The sequence below is a fragment of the Notothenia coriiceps genome, unplaced genomic scaffold (genome assembly GCF_000735185.1).
Source record: "Notothenia coriiceps isolate Sejong01 unplaced genomic scaffold, NC01 NC01_scaffold00006600, whole genome shotgun sequence".
NCBI classification, from domain to species: Eukaryota; Metazoa; Chordata; class Actinopteri; order Perciformes; family Nototheniidae; genus Notothenia; species Notothenia coriiceps.
Genome location: NW_011339301.1, coordinates 1 through 18,844, shown reverse-complemented (window position 1 = coordinate 18,844; position 18,844 = coordinate 1). Strand labels below are relative to the sequence as shown.

Genomic DNA, 18,844 nt, shown 5'->3' with positions numbered 1-18,844 from the left:
TCATCATTAATGGACGTCTCTTTAAAATGACCGCTCAGAGGAGAGGAGTTCTCATTTCTCTAACCGCCTGCTGCTTCCCCTCCTCTCTCCTCGGTTCCCCTCCTCGGCTCCTCCGCTCGCATCTCCTGTGGGCGTGACTAAGTCTCGAGGATAGGAGTCGAGGACGGGAGTTAGAGAAATGAGAAAGGGCCCAAGTGTTTGTGTGTCTGTGTATTTTCCCCATAAGGCAAGACCCGCCCAACTCTGTCTCTGATTGGCTTACCCTGAAATGTTACCCCCGTTAACCAATCATCACTCCTTTCTGGTCACTTTCACTTTTCCATGGTACTGTGAGAGGACATCACTGTATTCGCCTGTAAGTTACATCCGCAGGGAGATTCGGTTCAGTTGGATCACATAATGTAACGCAGTAACGCACCCATTTAAATCACAGTAGCCTAACTATAACGGCGTTACTGAATGGGAATAGGTAACGTTATTAGTTACCGCAAAAGGTATGCATTACGCGTTAGTTTGAAACGCGTTAGTCCCAACACTGGCATTGGGTAGGCCTAACCGTTTTCAACAGGCTTATAGGGAAAACATTCTGATTAAAAAGAACAAAAGCATATCTCATCAGTATCCATCAGTTAAATACACCCACCCGTAATATAAGGTAAAGTGTGTCTTATCTGTTTTAGTTTGCTCCACTTTATTTAGCTCAATTTGTTTTCTTGTATATATACAGAGTTGTTGTGTGTTACGTTTATTTGCATAGTCAGAAGTGGAGTATGCTACAGGTTGAACAGCACTGTATAAATGACGAATACACAGCCATAAAACCTAAAGGAATCGTTTTGGAAGTTTTCATGTTGGTTTGAAAGAGCTCCTTCTCCAGGGATCAGCGACACATTTTTTGGAAAACTAAGTTTATCATTATCTTTCAAGGTGCACTTTCTTTACACTATTTACCTCACTTTACCCTTCCATGTTTCCAGCTTTGTCGTTTTCTCTGCTCTTTCCAAAGCAAACTGAATCCCTTAGCAAACCCCGTTATTTTGAAATAACCAAGGTCACACAATTGTCAAAACACAAACACGTATTAGAAGGAGGACGGTAACATGTCAGTGTTTTACAGTGGAGACAAAGGACCTTGGCTCTTGGGAATATAAAGCGTTTCGTTCCCCCATGTAAAGGGCTGTCTTACACCAAAGTTAGGTGGTTCAAATGTTTTTAGGCGGTCATTTCTTAGGTGTATAATAAAGGTTTTGCTGGTGCATCCGTCCACAGGAGTGCATTACTTATCTTCCGTGTAGTTCTCCTGTCATCCACTGTAGGTACACCTCATAATCCCACTTCAAATACTAAACTATTCCTTTTCATACAAAAAAATGTGTTCAAGTAAAGACAGCATGTCAAATGATTCAGATGCTGCAGAGGTAGGAGTTTCTCTCCCCAGCAGAGTGAACATCTGCTCACACATTCAGGACTGCAGGCACTGATTTATGCACTCTGACATTTTTCATGGCATGTTTCCTGCTAACTCTTTCATGAGGGTGTGCTGCGGCCATGACAGACTACCTGCACTCTTTATCGTGACTCCCAAGGGGAAGAAACAAATGAAACGTTAAATTGAAATCTCAAACAATCAATAAAAACAAATGTGGCTGATTTGGTTCTCTGAGTGCTCTATTTATCAGCATGACTCATTGTTTTTCAGTCTTTTTTTTATTCATAATCATCACTAGAGGACAATCACAATAACCCCAAAAGCTCAACCCTGCCCTTTCCCTTTTAAAACAGCGAAAATAACAAGTACAAGCATTACAAAATCCATCCTAAGAAGAAATTCAGCTGAAAGGAAAACAGAAAGAAAGAGTACAAGACATCCAGGTCAAATCAATCCGTCCCAATAGACTAAACTATCTATGAGATGTGACATCTCAAAAATATATTTATGTACACACTCTGCTGTATTGTACTATACAAAATGTGACAACACTTGACACGTTCCCTGTATACATGCAAACACCTTACTGACACTGTGAAACTGTCCGATCTGAGTCAGCATTATTATCCGCTGCAGGGAAGTATTCTTTTCTTAAATAAGAGAATTTCCAGAAATAAGGAACACGTCTCCTGACTTCAGACAGCTGCTGAGTCAGGTGGAGCCACAGCGAAAACATCTCATACAAGATCTAAAGCGATAGTTTTAGATTCTGTGTGGTGGGGCTGTATGACGTCCTTATAAAGTCAAAACACAACCTACAGGTGATGAAGGTCAACAAGCCAAAGACTGACCCAGGATCAGCACGGAGGCTGAGACACTTTCTGAAGTGGAGGCAGCAGCACAACTTATTCTGGACACCTGAAGAAAGGCCCACCTAAAATGTTTTGAATACTTGTATCGCTTCACCGTTAGGCTCTTTGAAATCCAGTGGTGTAAAGTAACTAAGTGCTGTACTTAAGTACAATTTTGAGATGCTTGTACTTTACGTATTCCAATTTGTTTTGCTTTTTTGTACTTCTACTCCTCTACAATTCAGAGGTAGAGAGAGTACTTTTACTCCACACCGTTTATTTGACACCTTTAGTTACTTTACAGATTTGGATTAAGGATGTGAAATATAATCAACTGTTAAATCAGACTTTAGTTCCACCTGGAGTAAATTCACTGAAAAAAAAATGAAATCTAGACTTTAATTAAATGTATTATGTCAACAAATGACACACAAGTGTTTTAGGTTAGTTGAAACCAAAAATAATATGTTCAAATAAAACATATTTTAACTTAACACTATTGCTTTCAACTAAACGTATGCACACACATGATGTGTAAAGTGTTTACATAATACATTTAATTAAAGACAACATTTGTTCAGTATCACAGTCTACCCTTCAGCATACAAAGTAATTCAAACTAGCTCTGCCTTATCAACATTTAAAATATATACATGATTCTGAAACTTACCAATTTGCATAATGAGTACTTATAATTACAAGTATATTTTGATGCTAATATGTTTCTAATTTGAATTGAGTAACATTTTGAATGCAGGACTCTTACTTGTAACATAGTATTCTTACACTTTGGTAGTTCTACTTTTACTAAAGTACCAGCTCTGGGTACTTCTCCCACCTCTGTTGAACTGTCACCAGACTCCATTGTAAAGCAGTCATTACCCCTGCAGACCCTGGGGGTTGCTGGTATGTCATTGGTCTGTTAGTTACTTTAGGTTTCTGTTTGATGGAGTCACCAAAGTTTCACAACATCAAAAATAAAGTAGCCAATCCAAGCAGAGACTCAATAGCAGCTCCTGGAATACAATATATGTTCTGTAGCTCTGTGGAGGGTAAAGCTGGGGGTAGGTGTTCTGGATGGGCCTTCTTTTAGGGGTCTTAAATATGATTGGCTGTGTCCCTTGTCCAAAACAATACATTCCCCAGCTTCCTGCAGTTATCTTGTGTGTTTCTGAACCTACTGTGGGTAGCACTCTGACTAAGAAAAGCAGTGCTGCAAGAAGTACTCACATCCTTTACTCAAGTAGAAGTACAAATCATTGGTCTCAAAATACTCCACTACAAGTAAGAGTCCTGATTTTAAAATGATATTTAAGTGAGTATAAACAGTAAAAGTATTTTGTATTTACAGTATTATATTATCGTAGTTATTATTTTATCCTGTTTTTATACATGTGAGAGCATTTTTGTATTTTAGTTGGTGTGAACCAAATTTAAATACTTTTCAAATACTGTGTAGATAAGTATTACAGTACTGCATTATACAATCATTATATCATTACATATGTACAAAGTAACCGAGTGTTCAAATAAATAGAGTGGATTAAAAGTACTCCATGTGCCTATGACATGTACAGAAGTAGAAGTAAAAATTAGCATTACATGGAAAAACTCAGGTAATTATAAATATGCCAAAGAATTACATAAAAACAATACATAAATGTAATGTACTTAATAATGTTCTCAGTTATTTTCCACCACTGGAGATAAGTAACTCATAGAAGCCCACTTCAAAACATATAAACTATCCCTTTAAGTGTAAACCACATTTCAGTAATCTTCATACCGTGGTATGCATCACTTGTTCCTAAGCGTACAGCTGATGCTAAACTGATGATGGAGTCATGTCTCGAGGACCTGAGTTGACATAGGTTAACATGACACTGCTAATGTATGACTACCACTGCCAGCAAGTAATATTACTGTATGTTGAACCTCATAAGGCATTGTACATGTCTACTCAAGACCCCTGTACAATAAAGTGTGACCTATAAAGACTTTTTTATATTAAGGGTGGGCGATGGGGGGGGTTTCAGCAGGAAGTAGCTCTTATTCAGGATGGGCTCTGTTGTGGTGAACTTGAGTCACTAAACCTTTCCTCTGGAGCGTTAATCTGTGCAACAATACATCAACCAAAGGAGAGGTGAGTTCAAAGTGGACAGCTGTGTTCTTCCTCTGCAAGTGTTACCACCATGGGGACTAACATGTCGAGATGTGTGAGGCGGCTAGGGGAAAAAGAACCATGCACTGTGGATGAAGACGAAACATGGAGGATCTCTTCTGTGCGCTTTGCCAAGAAACGAAGCGTCCAAAAATTGAGACGACTGGAGGCCAGTTCCCGCCTCAACGCAAGTGTCACTGTTGTGTCCTTCAGTTATCTTTTCAACACATTTACACATACAGTCACACACGGGAGTGCTCACACACACAGCCACACACACACTTTAGGAGCATTAGCAGCTCTAACCCAATGTCCATGTCTCGCTAAACACTTGGTCCAATAAGGCCTTGACGGATTTTAGCAAAATCCTTCAAGCTCTGCCAAAGGTCCGACCCTCAAAGCCTCCCCCTACTCCTCCTCCTCCTCTTCGTCATCGGGCAGCGGTAGGAGCTCCTCCTTCAGACACTCCCTGTAGAAGCTGGTCAGCGTGGCGTATAGGTGCACGCGACTCTGCTGGGACAGGAAGTGGCCCTCATCTGGGTAGATCTGTAGGGAGGAGGGAGGCGTTTTACATTTTCAAATGTTCAAATTCAAAGGCTTTATTATCATATGCACAGTAGCTACAGTGTGTAGACAATGACAATCTTAAGTCCTAGGCCTCCAACAATGCAACATAAATATATAAGACATATAACAATAAAACTAACAAAAAAATAATAAAAATAGAGCACGAAGAAACAGAGTAGTAAAACATTGTGCAGGAACAATGTGCTGATTCATTCAAATGTGTTTGTAAATGGCTAAGTAAATGCAGGAGTATATGTAAATAAAATAGGATAAACATTAACAGACAGTAAAATTAGATACTGTAGAGTGAAATAAAATACAGTTTGTTGTAAACAGATGACTGCTTTAGGTTATGAAGGCACTTCACAGAGCTCAGGCTAATGCCTTAATAGCAGTCTGATGGCCTGTGGGATTAAACTTGATTAAAGTAGAGTAGATTAGTGCCCAGAGGTTTATCGACATAGAAAGTCAACCCGGGGAATAATGGCAATGGGTAAGGGGTAGACAGATGTATCGAGAGAACTGGAAACAGTGCTGGAGGCAGCCCTCTTCATTCCTGTGAGAGCTGCTCAGCAAGCCAAAATGGCTCTTGAGTACAAAAGTACAATATTTTCTATGTTGAGCAATATAGAAAATGCGCATTTTGACCACCATTGTACTAAATACAGTGTTCAGAATGTGCCTGGTGATACACACCTGCATTGAGTAGTTTGCTCCAACTTTCACCAGGTTCTTGACGAGCTCAGCAGTATGCTGGAAGTGAATGTTTGCTGGGAATGAAAAAAAACGAAAGATGTCAGCAGGATTCAGTGTGAGTACTAACTGAGAGAGAGAAGACACAATCAGATAGTTAGGATGGAAAGTCCTCAACAAATCCGACATGCATGATTCACCAGTGAGTGTTTGTCTCTGGAAATCACAGCATCAATTTAGATAACCCACTTTCCCTTTTATCTTTTGATTAAAACACATTTGGCTAATTACGTTCCAGGATTGCATGCTTCTTTGTGCTCAGCAGTGATGCACCGCAGATACAGTGTTTCCATTCAATCACAATTTATTTCCTCTTACCATCTGCTGTGCCGTGCACCAGCATCAGTGTCTCTTCTTTCAGCGCCTGGACACTCTGCAGTACGCTGGAAAACTGCGGATCAGAAAAAGTGGTGAGATAATAGATTGATAGATATGCTAACTGCCATTAAGTAAAGCAATAAAAAGAAAGGAGTACGATCCGATGAAAGACATGCGGTACATTCCATTAAACACTGATTACAGGCACCTAACCCTAACCCTAACCCAGTGTTTTAACCCAAATACAGACATTTTAGGGATTACGAATCTACCATTCAAACATTTTGTATTCTTCTTTGCATGTAATATTACGGTCTCAGGGATGGGAGGGTTACTTTAATAGTATTCTCTTACAATTACTTGTTACCAGTAAAAAATATAATCAGTAACATGATCGAATATCTCAAAAAAGCAATCTATTCTTATTACTTGTGAAAAAAAGAGAAAATAAATGTTAAACTTATCCAACATAGAAAGTATTTTTGTTTAGCAAATCAGCAGTCAACCTACTGTATATAACAATTTAATAAAGAAGAAGAATGAAAGTAGCCTAAATGAAAACCAAAAAGTGAATTTGGGCAGTAGTGGATAACAATAGTGTGCACAAAGCAGTTGGGATATAAATGCTTATCAAATGAGATGTTGTCTCCTTAACCCTCCTAGTTTCTCCGTTTCTCCCCCTTGCTTTGGTGTTCTCGGTCAAATTTGACCGGTCCTGTTTTAACTGCTATTACATTAACACAAAAACCATGAATCATCACCAAATTTCATTTAACGCCCTTTCAAACTGTACATATTGTATCAGACTACTGGTATACATGAACAGCTGCAGTAAATATACAAAGAACAGACACTGAACATGTATTGGTGTGCCAGGTGTGATTCATGTGGGGGGATGGGCACATAAGGGGGGGGGACATGTGTGTGTGTGTGTGTGTGTGTGTGTGTGTGCGTGCGTGCGTGCGTGCGTGCGTGCGTGCGTGCTTTATCTGATCTGGATGGTTACTAATTCCTTTTCTTTATGGCGGTCATTTTTGACCGGGAACACCATGGGTGTTACAAAGTTGACTAAATCATCCAAAATGCAATGAAAGTGGTGGTCAGCAATTGTATGTGTTCAAATGTCTAATGTGATGGGTATCATAAAGCCTTAATGTGTATGTGGGTTCAAACCCCACTGCAGTCAGCATGTCGTTGTGTCCCTGAGACACTTCACCCCAAATTGCTCCTGTGGGGATTGCCCACAGTATTGAGTATTTAAATCACTTTGGATAAAAGCGTCTAACGTGTGACATGCCATGTAATGTAATGTTAATGCAATCAAATGTAAAACAAAAAAGTTATGATTGATGAAAGTAGTAAATCGGTCAGATTTGACCCGAAGACAACAGGAGGGTTAAATAATGCCAGTATAATAACAGCTGGATGGCACAGCTTGCACTGAACCGTAATGCTGTTTCCCTTGTCTGCTTTTAATATAACATTTTTATAAGGAGTGGAAACATTTTCTGAACTATACAGATCTTATTCTTAACTGGAAGATTAGCTTCAGTTTCCCTTGAGACCCATGAAGTGCTGTAATGTGAAAGCAAGTTCAACTTGATCAGGCTTGGGGAGTTACGGATTATATGTAACAGGATTACGTAATCAGGATACTAAAACATGGAATCCCTTAGAGTTACATAAAACATATGTAATTAGAATCAGAATCAGGTTTATTGCCAGGTAATTTTACACAAGGAATTTGCGGTTGGAACATTAACAATCTAAGAAAATAAGTTGTAAGCATAGGTAAAAAAATATAAAGCATGAGAAAAAAAATATATTTTAAAGAAACTATTCAGCATTAAAGAAGAAGCACATTTAAATTTAAATATACAAAAGAACCTAAAAAACGAAAAGTCTTAGGACAATGAACGACTGTACTGTATATGACAAACTATTATTATATTTGAAAGTTGAGGGATGTGTGAAATATATTCAGAGCTGAGCATGAACAGGGCAACTAATACATGTTGTAATCAGATTACTATTATGTTTCCAAAATTGGGGACTACTAGCAGGATTACAATGTTCCTCACAAAGTAAAAAAGAGCATATTGTGTTTGTATTAAAATCTCTGCGCAGAAGTAACATGTCTCTGTTGTCTTACATAATACACTTAATTAAAAACACCTCTTATTGATTTTTATTTGTATCTTTTATTAATTTGATATTAAGGTGATCCAAAAGTAACAGAAAGTAATCAGGTAACATTACTTTTAAATGTTGATACTCAGATTCGGTTACTGATTACATTTTTTAAAGGTAGCTATTGTAATGGAAAACAAATTGAAAGTAGCCCTCCTATTATATGCCGTTCTTTATTTTAAAATGAATTGTACAAATTGTTATCCTGCCAGAAATCCCAATTTATGAAATAGAAATGTGACGGTAAACTAGAAAAGTGTTTTAGTTATGTTACTGTAAGGATTTAGAGTTAACTCTTCTTATGTTTCCTGATGATGTCATCCTGTCACATGATTCCATTACTCCCCTGTCCTGCACCGTCTATGCAAGTTGAGAGATAACAGATATTATAGCAATAGTGCAGACATATAAATGCATGTTTACTGACAGCAGTGAATTACAGATGTGTTGTCTGGTTGTTAACAATGTGCTCACAAAACATCCGTCTGTTCTCTAGCGCTGTGGAAGCCCCTCTGATAGCAGAACAACTTTCTGCGGGATTCTGAAGGAGAGGCAGGCAACCCTTTTGCAGCAGCTTACAAAAGAGAAAAAACCTCGGCCTGTGTTCTGACACACTGGTGCAGTTTCCAAAGAGAAATGAGTGACAAAAATCCTAACAGAGCGTGAATGAAACAGAGGGTGAAGCCTCGTTGCTCTGATAGCAGCGTTCAGGATCAGATGAGCTGAAGGTGTGTCAGGGATGTTTCAGCAAGCCGCTTTCAAACGTCAGCGGGGAACAAGTGAGGGAGGAAGTAAACACGCACCTGATATCTGCTGTCATCCCGTAATGGCATGCCCAGGTATCTCTCAGAGAACGCTGATGCTGTGCAAATGAGAAGTGACATGTGTTAACAGAGGGGACACAGCTCCAGCTGAGTGACTATACAGAGGACTTCCTGTCAGCCTCAGCTCACAGGAAGCTTCCAGTGGAGAGGGAAAACATCTTGTGCAGAATAAAGGGTCCACTGTGGCATCGTAAGACTGTAAACACATGCTGTCATGTGTTGTGTGTGTGTTACTAACGAGAGATTCCCCTCACTGTGTAGTCAGAGGTAATCACAAAGTATCATACTTTCTTTATTTCTACTTGTCAGTGAAATGTTGTAGTTGCAACATTTATTACATTTCTGGAAACCTGTTATTTAAGATGTACTTAGCTTCATTGAATCACATTTGATAATGTTTTGGTGGTGTCCTCAGCAGTGGACATACAATGACAGTTATTCCTGAGATACCTGCTTCATCTCTCCACATGTTAAAATGACAAATGAGTACAAAGATAATAATCAAATATAATTTGTGAACTGTTTTTGGATCGATCTGCCACCTAGGAGAGGGGACTTGGTACATAAATGGTTTTATATTCTATCTGTTCTATCTATTCTATCTGTTTTATGTTCCTCTGAGTGGACGCCATGTGTACAATGATTAGTTTCACTCTTCACAGTGATTGTATCTGTTAGAGCTGTTTATTGATTTAATAAGGAACCATGTTTTGTTTTTGTTTATAGATAACTTATTATTATGTAGTGTAATTATTTTTAGTTAATTAAAGTAATTATTTGTGCTTTTATTGTGAAGGCAGTTTTGGGCACTGGGTAATGCAGACACATGGTGATCATGTTTACATTGGAGACAGGTGGTCTATACAGTGGAAACCATTGTTCTCCATATTTCTAAGAAATAAATGCACAAATCAACGTTCTTGCCTTGATATTGACTATTTTCCTGAGTAAGATCCGCGTACTGGTGCCCGCGGGGGCAGCCGTTTTATTTTGAGTTAAATGTAATGTTTTGTTTCTTATGATTTAGCATCTACAGTATCGTGTTTTGTAGCTGAATACTTGTGTTAAATCCTCCATCCTGATGCAGGGGGTGGAGGTCTGTACTCACCGTAGAGTTTCCAGTCCGTCACCGGAGACATCGCACATGCACATTTGAAGAGGCTGTCCGTGGACTTGAGCATCATTAATGTTATGTACGCTCCATAACCCTGAGCACACACACATAAACATTAATTTTACTTTGAGGGGAAATCATTCAAGCTGTAAAAACAAACTCTATTTCAATGTTCCCTAAGAATTAAACAACAAAACATGTTAGCAGGGCACTTATAATATAGTGGAATGTAAAACAAAACATTAGACTTTTCCTGAAAAACATTGATTCATACACTGTGTATGGATTTTGCTCAGCAGCAGCACATCCTTTGCTGCTGGCAAAAATAGACTGAATTCATTGTACATGTAATTATAGAGGAGAACACGGCTCACCTTTCCAAACACTGCTATCCGTGTTCGATCAATATATGGAAATGTCATCATGAATCTGGAAGAAAAAGCCACATGCCATTACATTAGAACACATTAAGACCATATGAAACTGCACATGGAAGAATTGGACATGATCAATCATTATAGCAGATTTATGGTTTACTTAGAATTGTATTTCACCATCTGCTGGAATCATGGAGACGGAGTGGCTTGTGTTCAAACAACCTGGTTGGAACATAATATTAGATTGATATGGTTGGGCTGTTATCTTTAGGCATAGCATTACGTTTAGCTAATTAATGCAAGGTAATGAGTAAATGTATTTTGATAAGAGTGATTTGTTTTAAATTAAGTTTTCTTAATCTCTCTGGAGCCGCTGTGAGCTGTAGCTTGAGGTGAGAAACAGATGGTGGACTCTAAAGAGACAATTTGTGAGTAAAAGGATCTTTGCTGGAAGTGAAACATTCAAGACACAATTTCTGAAGTGACTCACTGTACTAGAGCACTTTTATTTCAACCACAGGCTGGGTTTCATCTCACCTGCTCCATTGTTCACATCTCATAAACAAAGTGTGCTGTGTGAGGGACAGGCATGAGCAGAGAAACAGGTTTTTTATTTTCTTTGCATTTTAAAGGCCTCCTATTATGCACAATTTAGTCACATATTATGGGTAAAAATGTGTAAAAAATATTTCCATGATGTGTTTTGCTCAAAATACAGTGATTAAACGCCATATCATGTTCCAAACACATCAAGCATTATTCCTGAAACAGTATGGAGCTCAAATGCTTTTTCTCTCTCAGGTTTACCACAAGGTGACTTTATTTCCTGCTTTTTTACACATACTCTCTCCAGTACAGGTTAGCTCTGAGATGCTTGCTAATGTAAACAAAGACCATATTACGTCCAAAACACGTTGTGCATTGTTTCTGATGCAGCAACGTTTCTGATAGGGCCGTGGATGTAAAGCCAGCCCACATTTTTGTTTTGATTTGGGTACGGAGGAAAAGAGAGAGGGTTTTATTTTTGACACTTTGTGAGTCTCCTGACACACATATTTATGTATAAAAGATATACAAAAGTGCATTTTGCATGATAGGTCCCGTTTAAAACAATACAGTTGAGCTGTGAAAAAATGTCATTTAATTTCAACTAAATTGTTAAAATGCAAAGTTAATTCTTCCTATTCTTTTAATTTCTCTCTACAATACTCACGTTCTATTGGTAAAAGTGAAATACCTTTATATATTTTGTGTGAATATATATTAATATCTCGAGTGTGGCAATCAACACATGTATTTATAACCACAGGTGTATGTGGTTATAAATACACCTACTGTGAAAGGCTAAAGTAAAGTCACCTGTAGCACAGAGGAACATTTCCTGCTGGTAGATGAGAGACATCAGAGAAATAGAAAAGGTTGTACTAAAACACATCAACGGGTGTGGACAGTTTGGATGCACAAAGAGCGATTGCACACAGCCAGCTGTGTTTCTCGTTACACCTCAAAGGACTAAACAACAGCTGTGTCAATTTCAATCACAAGTTTGTTGACAACAGAGGAAGGCAGCAGCTGCAACAGGGAGGCCATGAAAGCACCATGTTTTACTTGTTAAATATATTTCCTGATTACATAGTGTTCTTCCTAAAAGTTGAACAACAATCAGGTGCAAAGTGTTTTACTATTAAGAGATCATTGTAATATTGTTCCTGAGGGGATTTGCATGATGGAATATTTAAAGATGGTCCATCCTTTTAAAATAATTCTGAAATAACAATGACACAATAGCATTTGTCGAAAGTGAGAATCAATTTTCAATAAAAAAATAGTTTCATTTCCATGTTGCTTATAAGCACGCATATGCAGCCAAAGTCTTGATCATGGTGGGTGTGGATTCTTACATAACTTACAACTTTACCACAAAAACACTTTCGATTGTGAAATGTGGTCCAAAATGTGAACATAACACAGGGATTTATAGAAGAATGAAGTAAATTTGATAACGTACTCCACTGCAGCGATCTGGTCCTGGACATCCACAGTCCCCAGCCTCTGGTGGACTTCGTGCAGGACCCTCTGACCCTGGAATCCGCTGCCCCGGCCGTCCAGACGGGCCACGATGACGCTGTCTGAGCTGACCAGCACCGAGTCCCAGCCCAGAGAGAAGCGCTCGCTCACAGCCTGGCCACCGGGGGCGCTGTCTCTGTGAAGGCACAGGATGAGAGGATGAAGAAGACTCATAGGATTGCATCCAGCAGAATCAAACTGCTGGAGCTGAATTGAGCCATTGTGTGAGTAGAGGGGCTCGTTGTCTGGGAAATTACGTCAAGCGAGTGGTGTTACTGTTGATGATGCTTCCATGCACCTGCTGCAAAAAGGTGTGAAGTGTGATCAAAATGATTGAACCAAACAATAAAGTCTGCAGACTGAGGTTCAAGGCAACGTCCAGAAGTGATCCTTCAGACAGTAGGCTACCCTGAACTGATAAGAGAAAATGCTTTAAAATGTAAATGTTTCAGATTTTGAATAAGCATTATACAGTAAACGATAATGTTCCCTATTGATTTGTATACCAACGAATGAATGTCAGAACTTAAAATAACTCCTCAGTATGTGATTCTGACATCTTGTGCGTTGTAGCATTACAAATGATACTTACATAAGCAGCAGTAGGCCATAGTGACGGGACTCAGAGAAGTCTGGAGGATAGGAGATCTTTAAAGGTAAATCTGTCAAATAGAAAGAAAATAAATGCTATCACAAATTCATCTTCAAATCACAGAAACAGAATATAAACCAATACATTTTCTCACCAAAATGTTCCATCTGCACGGTTCTGAAGTCGGTCATCTGGATCCTTTTGAACTGCAGGGCGGCCTTCAGCAGCAAGTTGTTCTCCAGGATGTAGTAATCTGTAAAGATGGGGGATGTGTTTAAAGGATGATGGAGTCCAGTAATGGCTGCCAATAATCAAAGCGCCGCTGCATACAAATGGCCCATAATAACAAGAGGTGTAATGAGATGAAATGGAAGGTGGAGGTACGACGGATCATTTCTGACGTCGCTTCATTTTGTGGTAAATGCAAATGTTTCGGGACGCTGAATACATTCCTGGATTCGATCTCTTAGGGGTTTAGCTGCTGTAAATAAAGGAGACAGTTTGAAATACTCAAATGTGATAAGAAAGAGGATGAAATATGCAACCAAAGACAAATGTAAATCACCTTGTTCCTAACATAGGTTGTATGTGTCTTTTGAATAAAAAAAGGAGGATTTGTGTAACACTGTCAAAAAAGTTGTGCTTCGTTTGTTGTTCAATTGTAATAATTATGGTCATGTGTTCTGTTGTTAAACTTGTATGAGCACATAACTATAGTCAAAAGGTTTATATTTCTAAAGGTATTTTACTCCCAGCAGCTTGCTCAATTTGGCCTCAAACACTAGAGCCCAAGTTTGTTCTCCACCTGTAATAAACAATGACTCCCCAGTTCGGCCAATTCTCCATTCAAACCATCTGAGAAGCAGCTAAATGAAATGGAATTCATCCAGCACTTCTAATGGAAAACCCAAAATCAATAGGTGGCTCATTATGAAGCCGCCAGAGGCCTGGAGGTCCCAGCTGTGGATGGAGGGCCTATCCAAATATCCTCGGGCAAATTGCACAGCTGTTAACTTTCTCTTTTGGTGGGGGGGGGGGGGGGGTATTCAGACAGTTTTAAACCAGTAGAAAGCTGTTTATACTCAAAACATTCAGAACATGCAAAGTTTCAATTACAGGGAAAAAGTGATCACTATATTTTCAAAACCTTATTCAACAACCTGAACACAGTCACCCTTACACAAAGAGATGTCTTTCTGAAAATTCTTTCTATTTTTCGTTCAGCAAGACCTTAAGACATTTGAAAGATTTGTGTAAAATCTTATGTCCTCCTTTTCCCTAAAAATTGCCTAAAGCCACAACAGCAAACATGAATAGGCGAATGTAAACATATGACTTAAAGGACAGAGTAGGTCTAAACTTATATATAGATGTAACTAATTAATCCAAAATACCATACTGTATTTGGTGATTTCCAAACCTTCTTATGTTTACTCATAAACATACATAAACATTAGGTTAGTTAAAGATTCTGCTTGGAACTAGGTTACGTAGAAGGAGACATGGTTACGTATCAATGTAGGGACGTACATGCTAACATTGTGACATACTGTAGATATGTAACATAAAATATCTCAATATTACATCTTTGTTTTGAAATAATGATTGAAAGTCTTATCCCACTGTCTATACTACTACCGCCAATAGAGGTCTCTAACTAACAACTGAAAAATAGATCCTACGAGTGCTTACTTGAATGAATGAGGCTGTGTAAGATCACAGTAGGTGCTCCAGGACCTGAAAAGGAAAAAGAACAAAACATGAGTGTAATTTAAACATCATCCTGTTACTCCGATTGAACGTTGTGTGTGCTATATGCAGATGATGGAACATTTTAAATCACCATTCGTTCTTCCAGCATTGTATCAGTCTGTGTGAAAGGGTTGCTCCTCTAAATCAGCCTCACAACAGTTAAACACAGGAAGTCCAGGTCCCTGCAGAACCTGTGTGATTTCAGGTCACTCACAGAGCCTCACTGACAGCCTCGGACTGTCGAATCGACTCGGTTATTTTCAACATCCTTTTATTATACTTCATCAGAGGTTAATAGGATGGCAGGTGTGTTGAATAGCTCCCTCAGCAGCCAAACACACACACACATTCCTCCTGCACACACACTTTGTACTGAAACTATGAAAGTAGCTCTTCCTTTATTTCCTCTCTTGCACTTACTGTTGTTACTGCATTAGCCTCGACCTTTGCATTCCTCACTTCTCTCTTATGACACACAGATAAATGGTTTCATTATGTAGCTGCTATAGTAGCAAACCAATCAGAAGCGTTCTACGAGTGGAAAGAAAGGCTAGTGTTACTCCTGATGAAACGGGAGTCAGGACAAAGATGTTCTGTGAACTCGGCCCTCGGAAACAACAAGCTTCCTCCGTTATTTCTATAGCTTTTGGGAAAAGGGAACTGTTTTATTGTCTAATAAATCACTAAGCGAAATGCTTCTGAGCATGAAGCACTCATCTGCTCGAAATAAATTGAAACCACAAACAATATAAAGAGTTACCCTCTATTAAATAAGCTGCTCGCTGCACAATAACTCCACCGAAAATTAATTAGACACAATATAGGAGCTAATTGTTTAATTGAATGCCTCTCATTTGGAACTGATGAGAGATGAATTTAAAACAGAATAGTTGGAGGATGACAGATAATTACCACGGGCAAACCCTGACATCTGCCACATGATCTCAGGAAGACAACAATGAGAATAAATGAGGAACATTAAGCACAGAACCATCCATAATTTACAAGCATTTTTTAATCTGTTGCCTGAAACCATTTTAATGTATGGCCTTCATTTTCCAGATATGTGAAAGCAGAGGTTGTACAAGTTTAGAACACTCCAGTGTTTAGATGATCTGTTTGATAGATAATGCAATGAGAGTGTAACCACTGGTAACACACACGGTCATTTATATTCTTTATCTGCAGAAAGAAAATGCCCTTTCTGGGAAGAAGTCATCGCCCCTACTGGTAGCCAGCTCCAATATAATACCTTGATTCCACAGTGATAGTGTTATGATCCCTAACAAGTTATAAATGAGGATTAGTCGAATGCAAAACTTAAAAAAGTAGTTTTACTGGGGATTTAAAAGATGGTGCATGATAATCATTTCAAATAGAGCATCCAGAGATAGTCTTTCGTAAAAACTTAAGGATGACTCATCGTATTTATCAATGTGTAAAGCGTGATGTGGGGAGTCCTCTACAGTTACATGGTATCGATCACGTTCCAGAATCAATATTAAATAATTCCCTCGATCATGACCGTTGCATTCCATTTTATTAGGAAATATGACTCCATGAGGAAGGTAAAGATGCTCTAACCTCAGCAGGAGTTTAAGAGCAGACACTGGAAGAGCCTTTAATCAAAAATGAATATGTGTTGGCCTACCTTTACAGCGGAGGATAATGTGCTGGTTGGTGGGGCTGATGTCAGAACCGAAGTACAGACAGTGAGCTTTGTTCAGCTCGCAGGTCAGACACCGGCGTGGGAACAGACCCACCGTCTTCACACTGAGGAGAGGAGGTCACATGAGGAAAGTACAACTGTTTGAGTCAAGTTTGTGGGTAATGTCAGCATCACTTTATCTTCTTATAACTATCAAACAATCCCATAAAGAGTCCAACACCAGCAATACAACATATCCAGCTTAATGTATTACAACCTGCTGCAGGATAAAGCTCAGGGCAAAGACAATCTATTGAAATGTAAAGAAAACTGGATGAGTAGAAACAATGAGGAGTGGTGTAAGTGATTAGTCAACTGAGAGTAAATTATCCTAAACGTTTTTAGGACCAACATTTTAGGTTCTAGCTTCTCCAATATGAGGATTTGCTGCTGCTGCTGTTGTCACTGTTTCCAACATTGTTATACACGAAACAATTGACAGATAATCTGGAAAATAATTGACTGTGGGCGCTGTGGCGCAGGAGATAAGATATATCAGGCGTTGGATACACAGAGAATGATCATTAGCTAAGCTGATATATTAGTTATAGGTAATTAAAAGATACAAATAATACCAGCATTATCCTTTAATGTCGGTATATTCACTATAAATAAAGTGTTTGTCATCAGAAAGAAAAACAGAGCAGACATGGAGTGAATACAGTGATTTTATTATCAGTTTGCTATGAGTCGTGTGGGAGTCTTGCAAAGATATTTTATGACAAATGTCAAATGTGAATATGAAGTACATCAGCTATAACTGCAGAACAAACCTGAAAAGCTGCCGTCGTCGTGGTGATCCCTCTGTGCTGATAAAATAACTGTTGAGAGGAAACAACAAGAGCAACAACTTCATATATCTTTCTTTAAGCTGAATTCATACATCGACATTTCAAACCAAATGTAGGATCTAAAGTTAAGATAACATAATACGAGTATTCAAATGTGACAGTGGATAGACCACATGAAATATATTAAGAGGACATAGTTAATGGATTAGAGTGTGCTTAAGACCTTCCTCTTTGATAAAGCTTATAGTAGGGCTGATTAGATTCAGCCCCTAGTTTTGCTGCTATAGGCTTAGACTGTCGGCACCTTACTTCTTCCTTCTCTCTGTCTGTACCTGTGTACTCTCATGTTCCCAATAACCCAGCTTCCCCCAAATTTCTTTTTGGTGTCTATATACGCCGGGATCCTGAGTCGTGGCTGATCCTGTTGTCCTGTGTCCTGGATCCTGAGCACTGGATCCTGATTTCGAGTCGTCACTGTGGTCCTGCCTGACTTTCATCATACTACTTCCCTGATGGCTTCCACAGGATTGTTGACATCCTCGTAGATTCATCTTCTTATTATAGACACATGCATTTCCAAACATTTGGTTTACCTATGTTGTAAATGTATTATCTTTTCGATTAACACACGGCATCTATTGCACGTCTGTCCGTCCTGGGAGAAGGATCTCCCAGGGACCTCCTCTGTTGCTCTCCCTGAGGTTTCTCCCATGTTCCCCTTTAAACTGTGGGTTTCTCTGGAAGTGTTTTCTTGTACGATGTGAGGGTCTAAGGCAGGGGAGCCTAACCAGTCGATCGCGATGGCTGGTGGGCAGTGGGCACTAGTTAGCTGACGATGTCCATGACAACAGGAGTGACAGTCCGCACACACACAAGACCGCAATTATGGCAGAAGCAAAAAAGCCCAATATATATAATTTTCACTCCGAGTGGGAGGATGATTATTTTTTGGTTTATTCCAATTCAAAGTCCATCTGTCTCATCTGCAATGCGAGCGTGGCTTTATCAAAGAAGGGTAATTTAGGAGCGGCATTTCAAAACAGTGCAAAAACGCTACGAGACGGAATTCCCTCCTAATTCTGCCCTACTCTCTTCTGTTCGTTGCGTGCATATGTAACAGAGTTACACATGTGAATACATAATTATAAGTTTGTGAATGTTTAATTAATAATAAGTTGTGCATTTTAAGAGATGAGATTGTTTCATTTAATATTTTAATATTTTGTTTCCCGTTGGAAAACCGTCCCGTTGCATGTCTTTTTTTACTCTGGTATGTATTTTCCACCCTCCGCGGACTGGCCATCTGGAGAATCTGGAGAATCATAGAACAGCCGGTGTAGGTACCATATG

General features: G+C 39.0%; 1 protein-coding gene across 1 annotated transcript; it reads right to left on the bottom strand.

The window, feature by feature from the left end:
• Positions 1-3,655: 3,655 nt before the first annotated feature.
• Positions 3,656-17,524, bottom strand: LOC104943700 (inactive dipeptidyl peptidase 10-like; the record flags this gene model as incomplete). The annotated part of the gene is made up of 12 exons (XM_010769158.1): positions 3,656-4,987; positions 5,705-5,778; positions 6,080-6,152; positions 9,073-9,131; positions 10,202-10,301; positions 10,582-10,636; positions 12,593-12,787; positions 13,244-13,313; positions 13,398-13,496; positions 14,936-14,980; positions 16,647-16,768; positions 17,477-17,524. Coding segments are annotated over 12 exons (1,078 nt in total), but the record flags the coding sequence as incomplete, so codon positions are not given.
• Between the last annotated feature and the right edge of the window lie 1,320 nt (positions 17,525-18,844).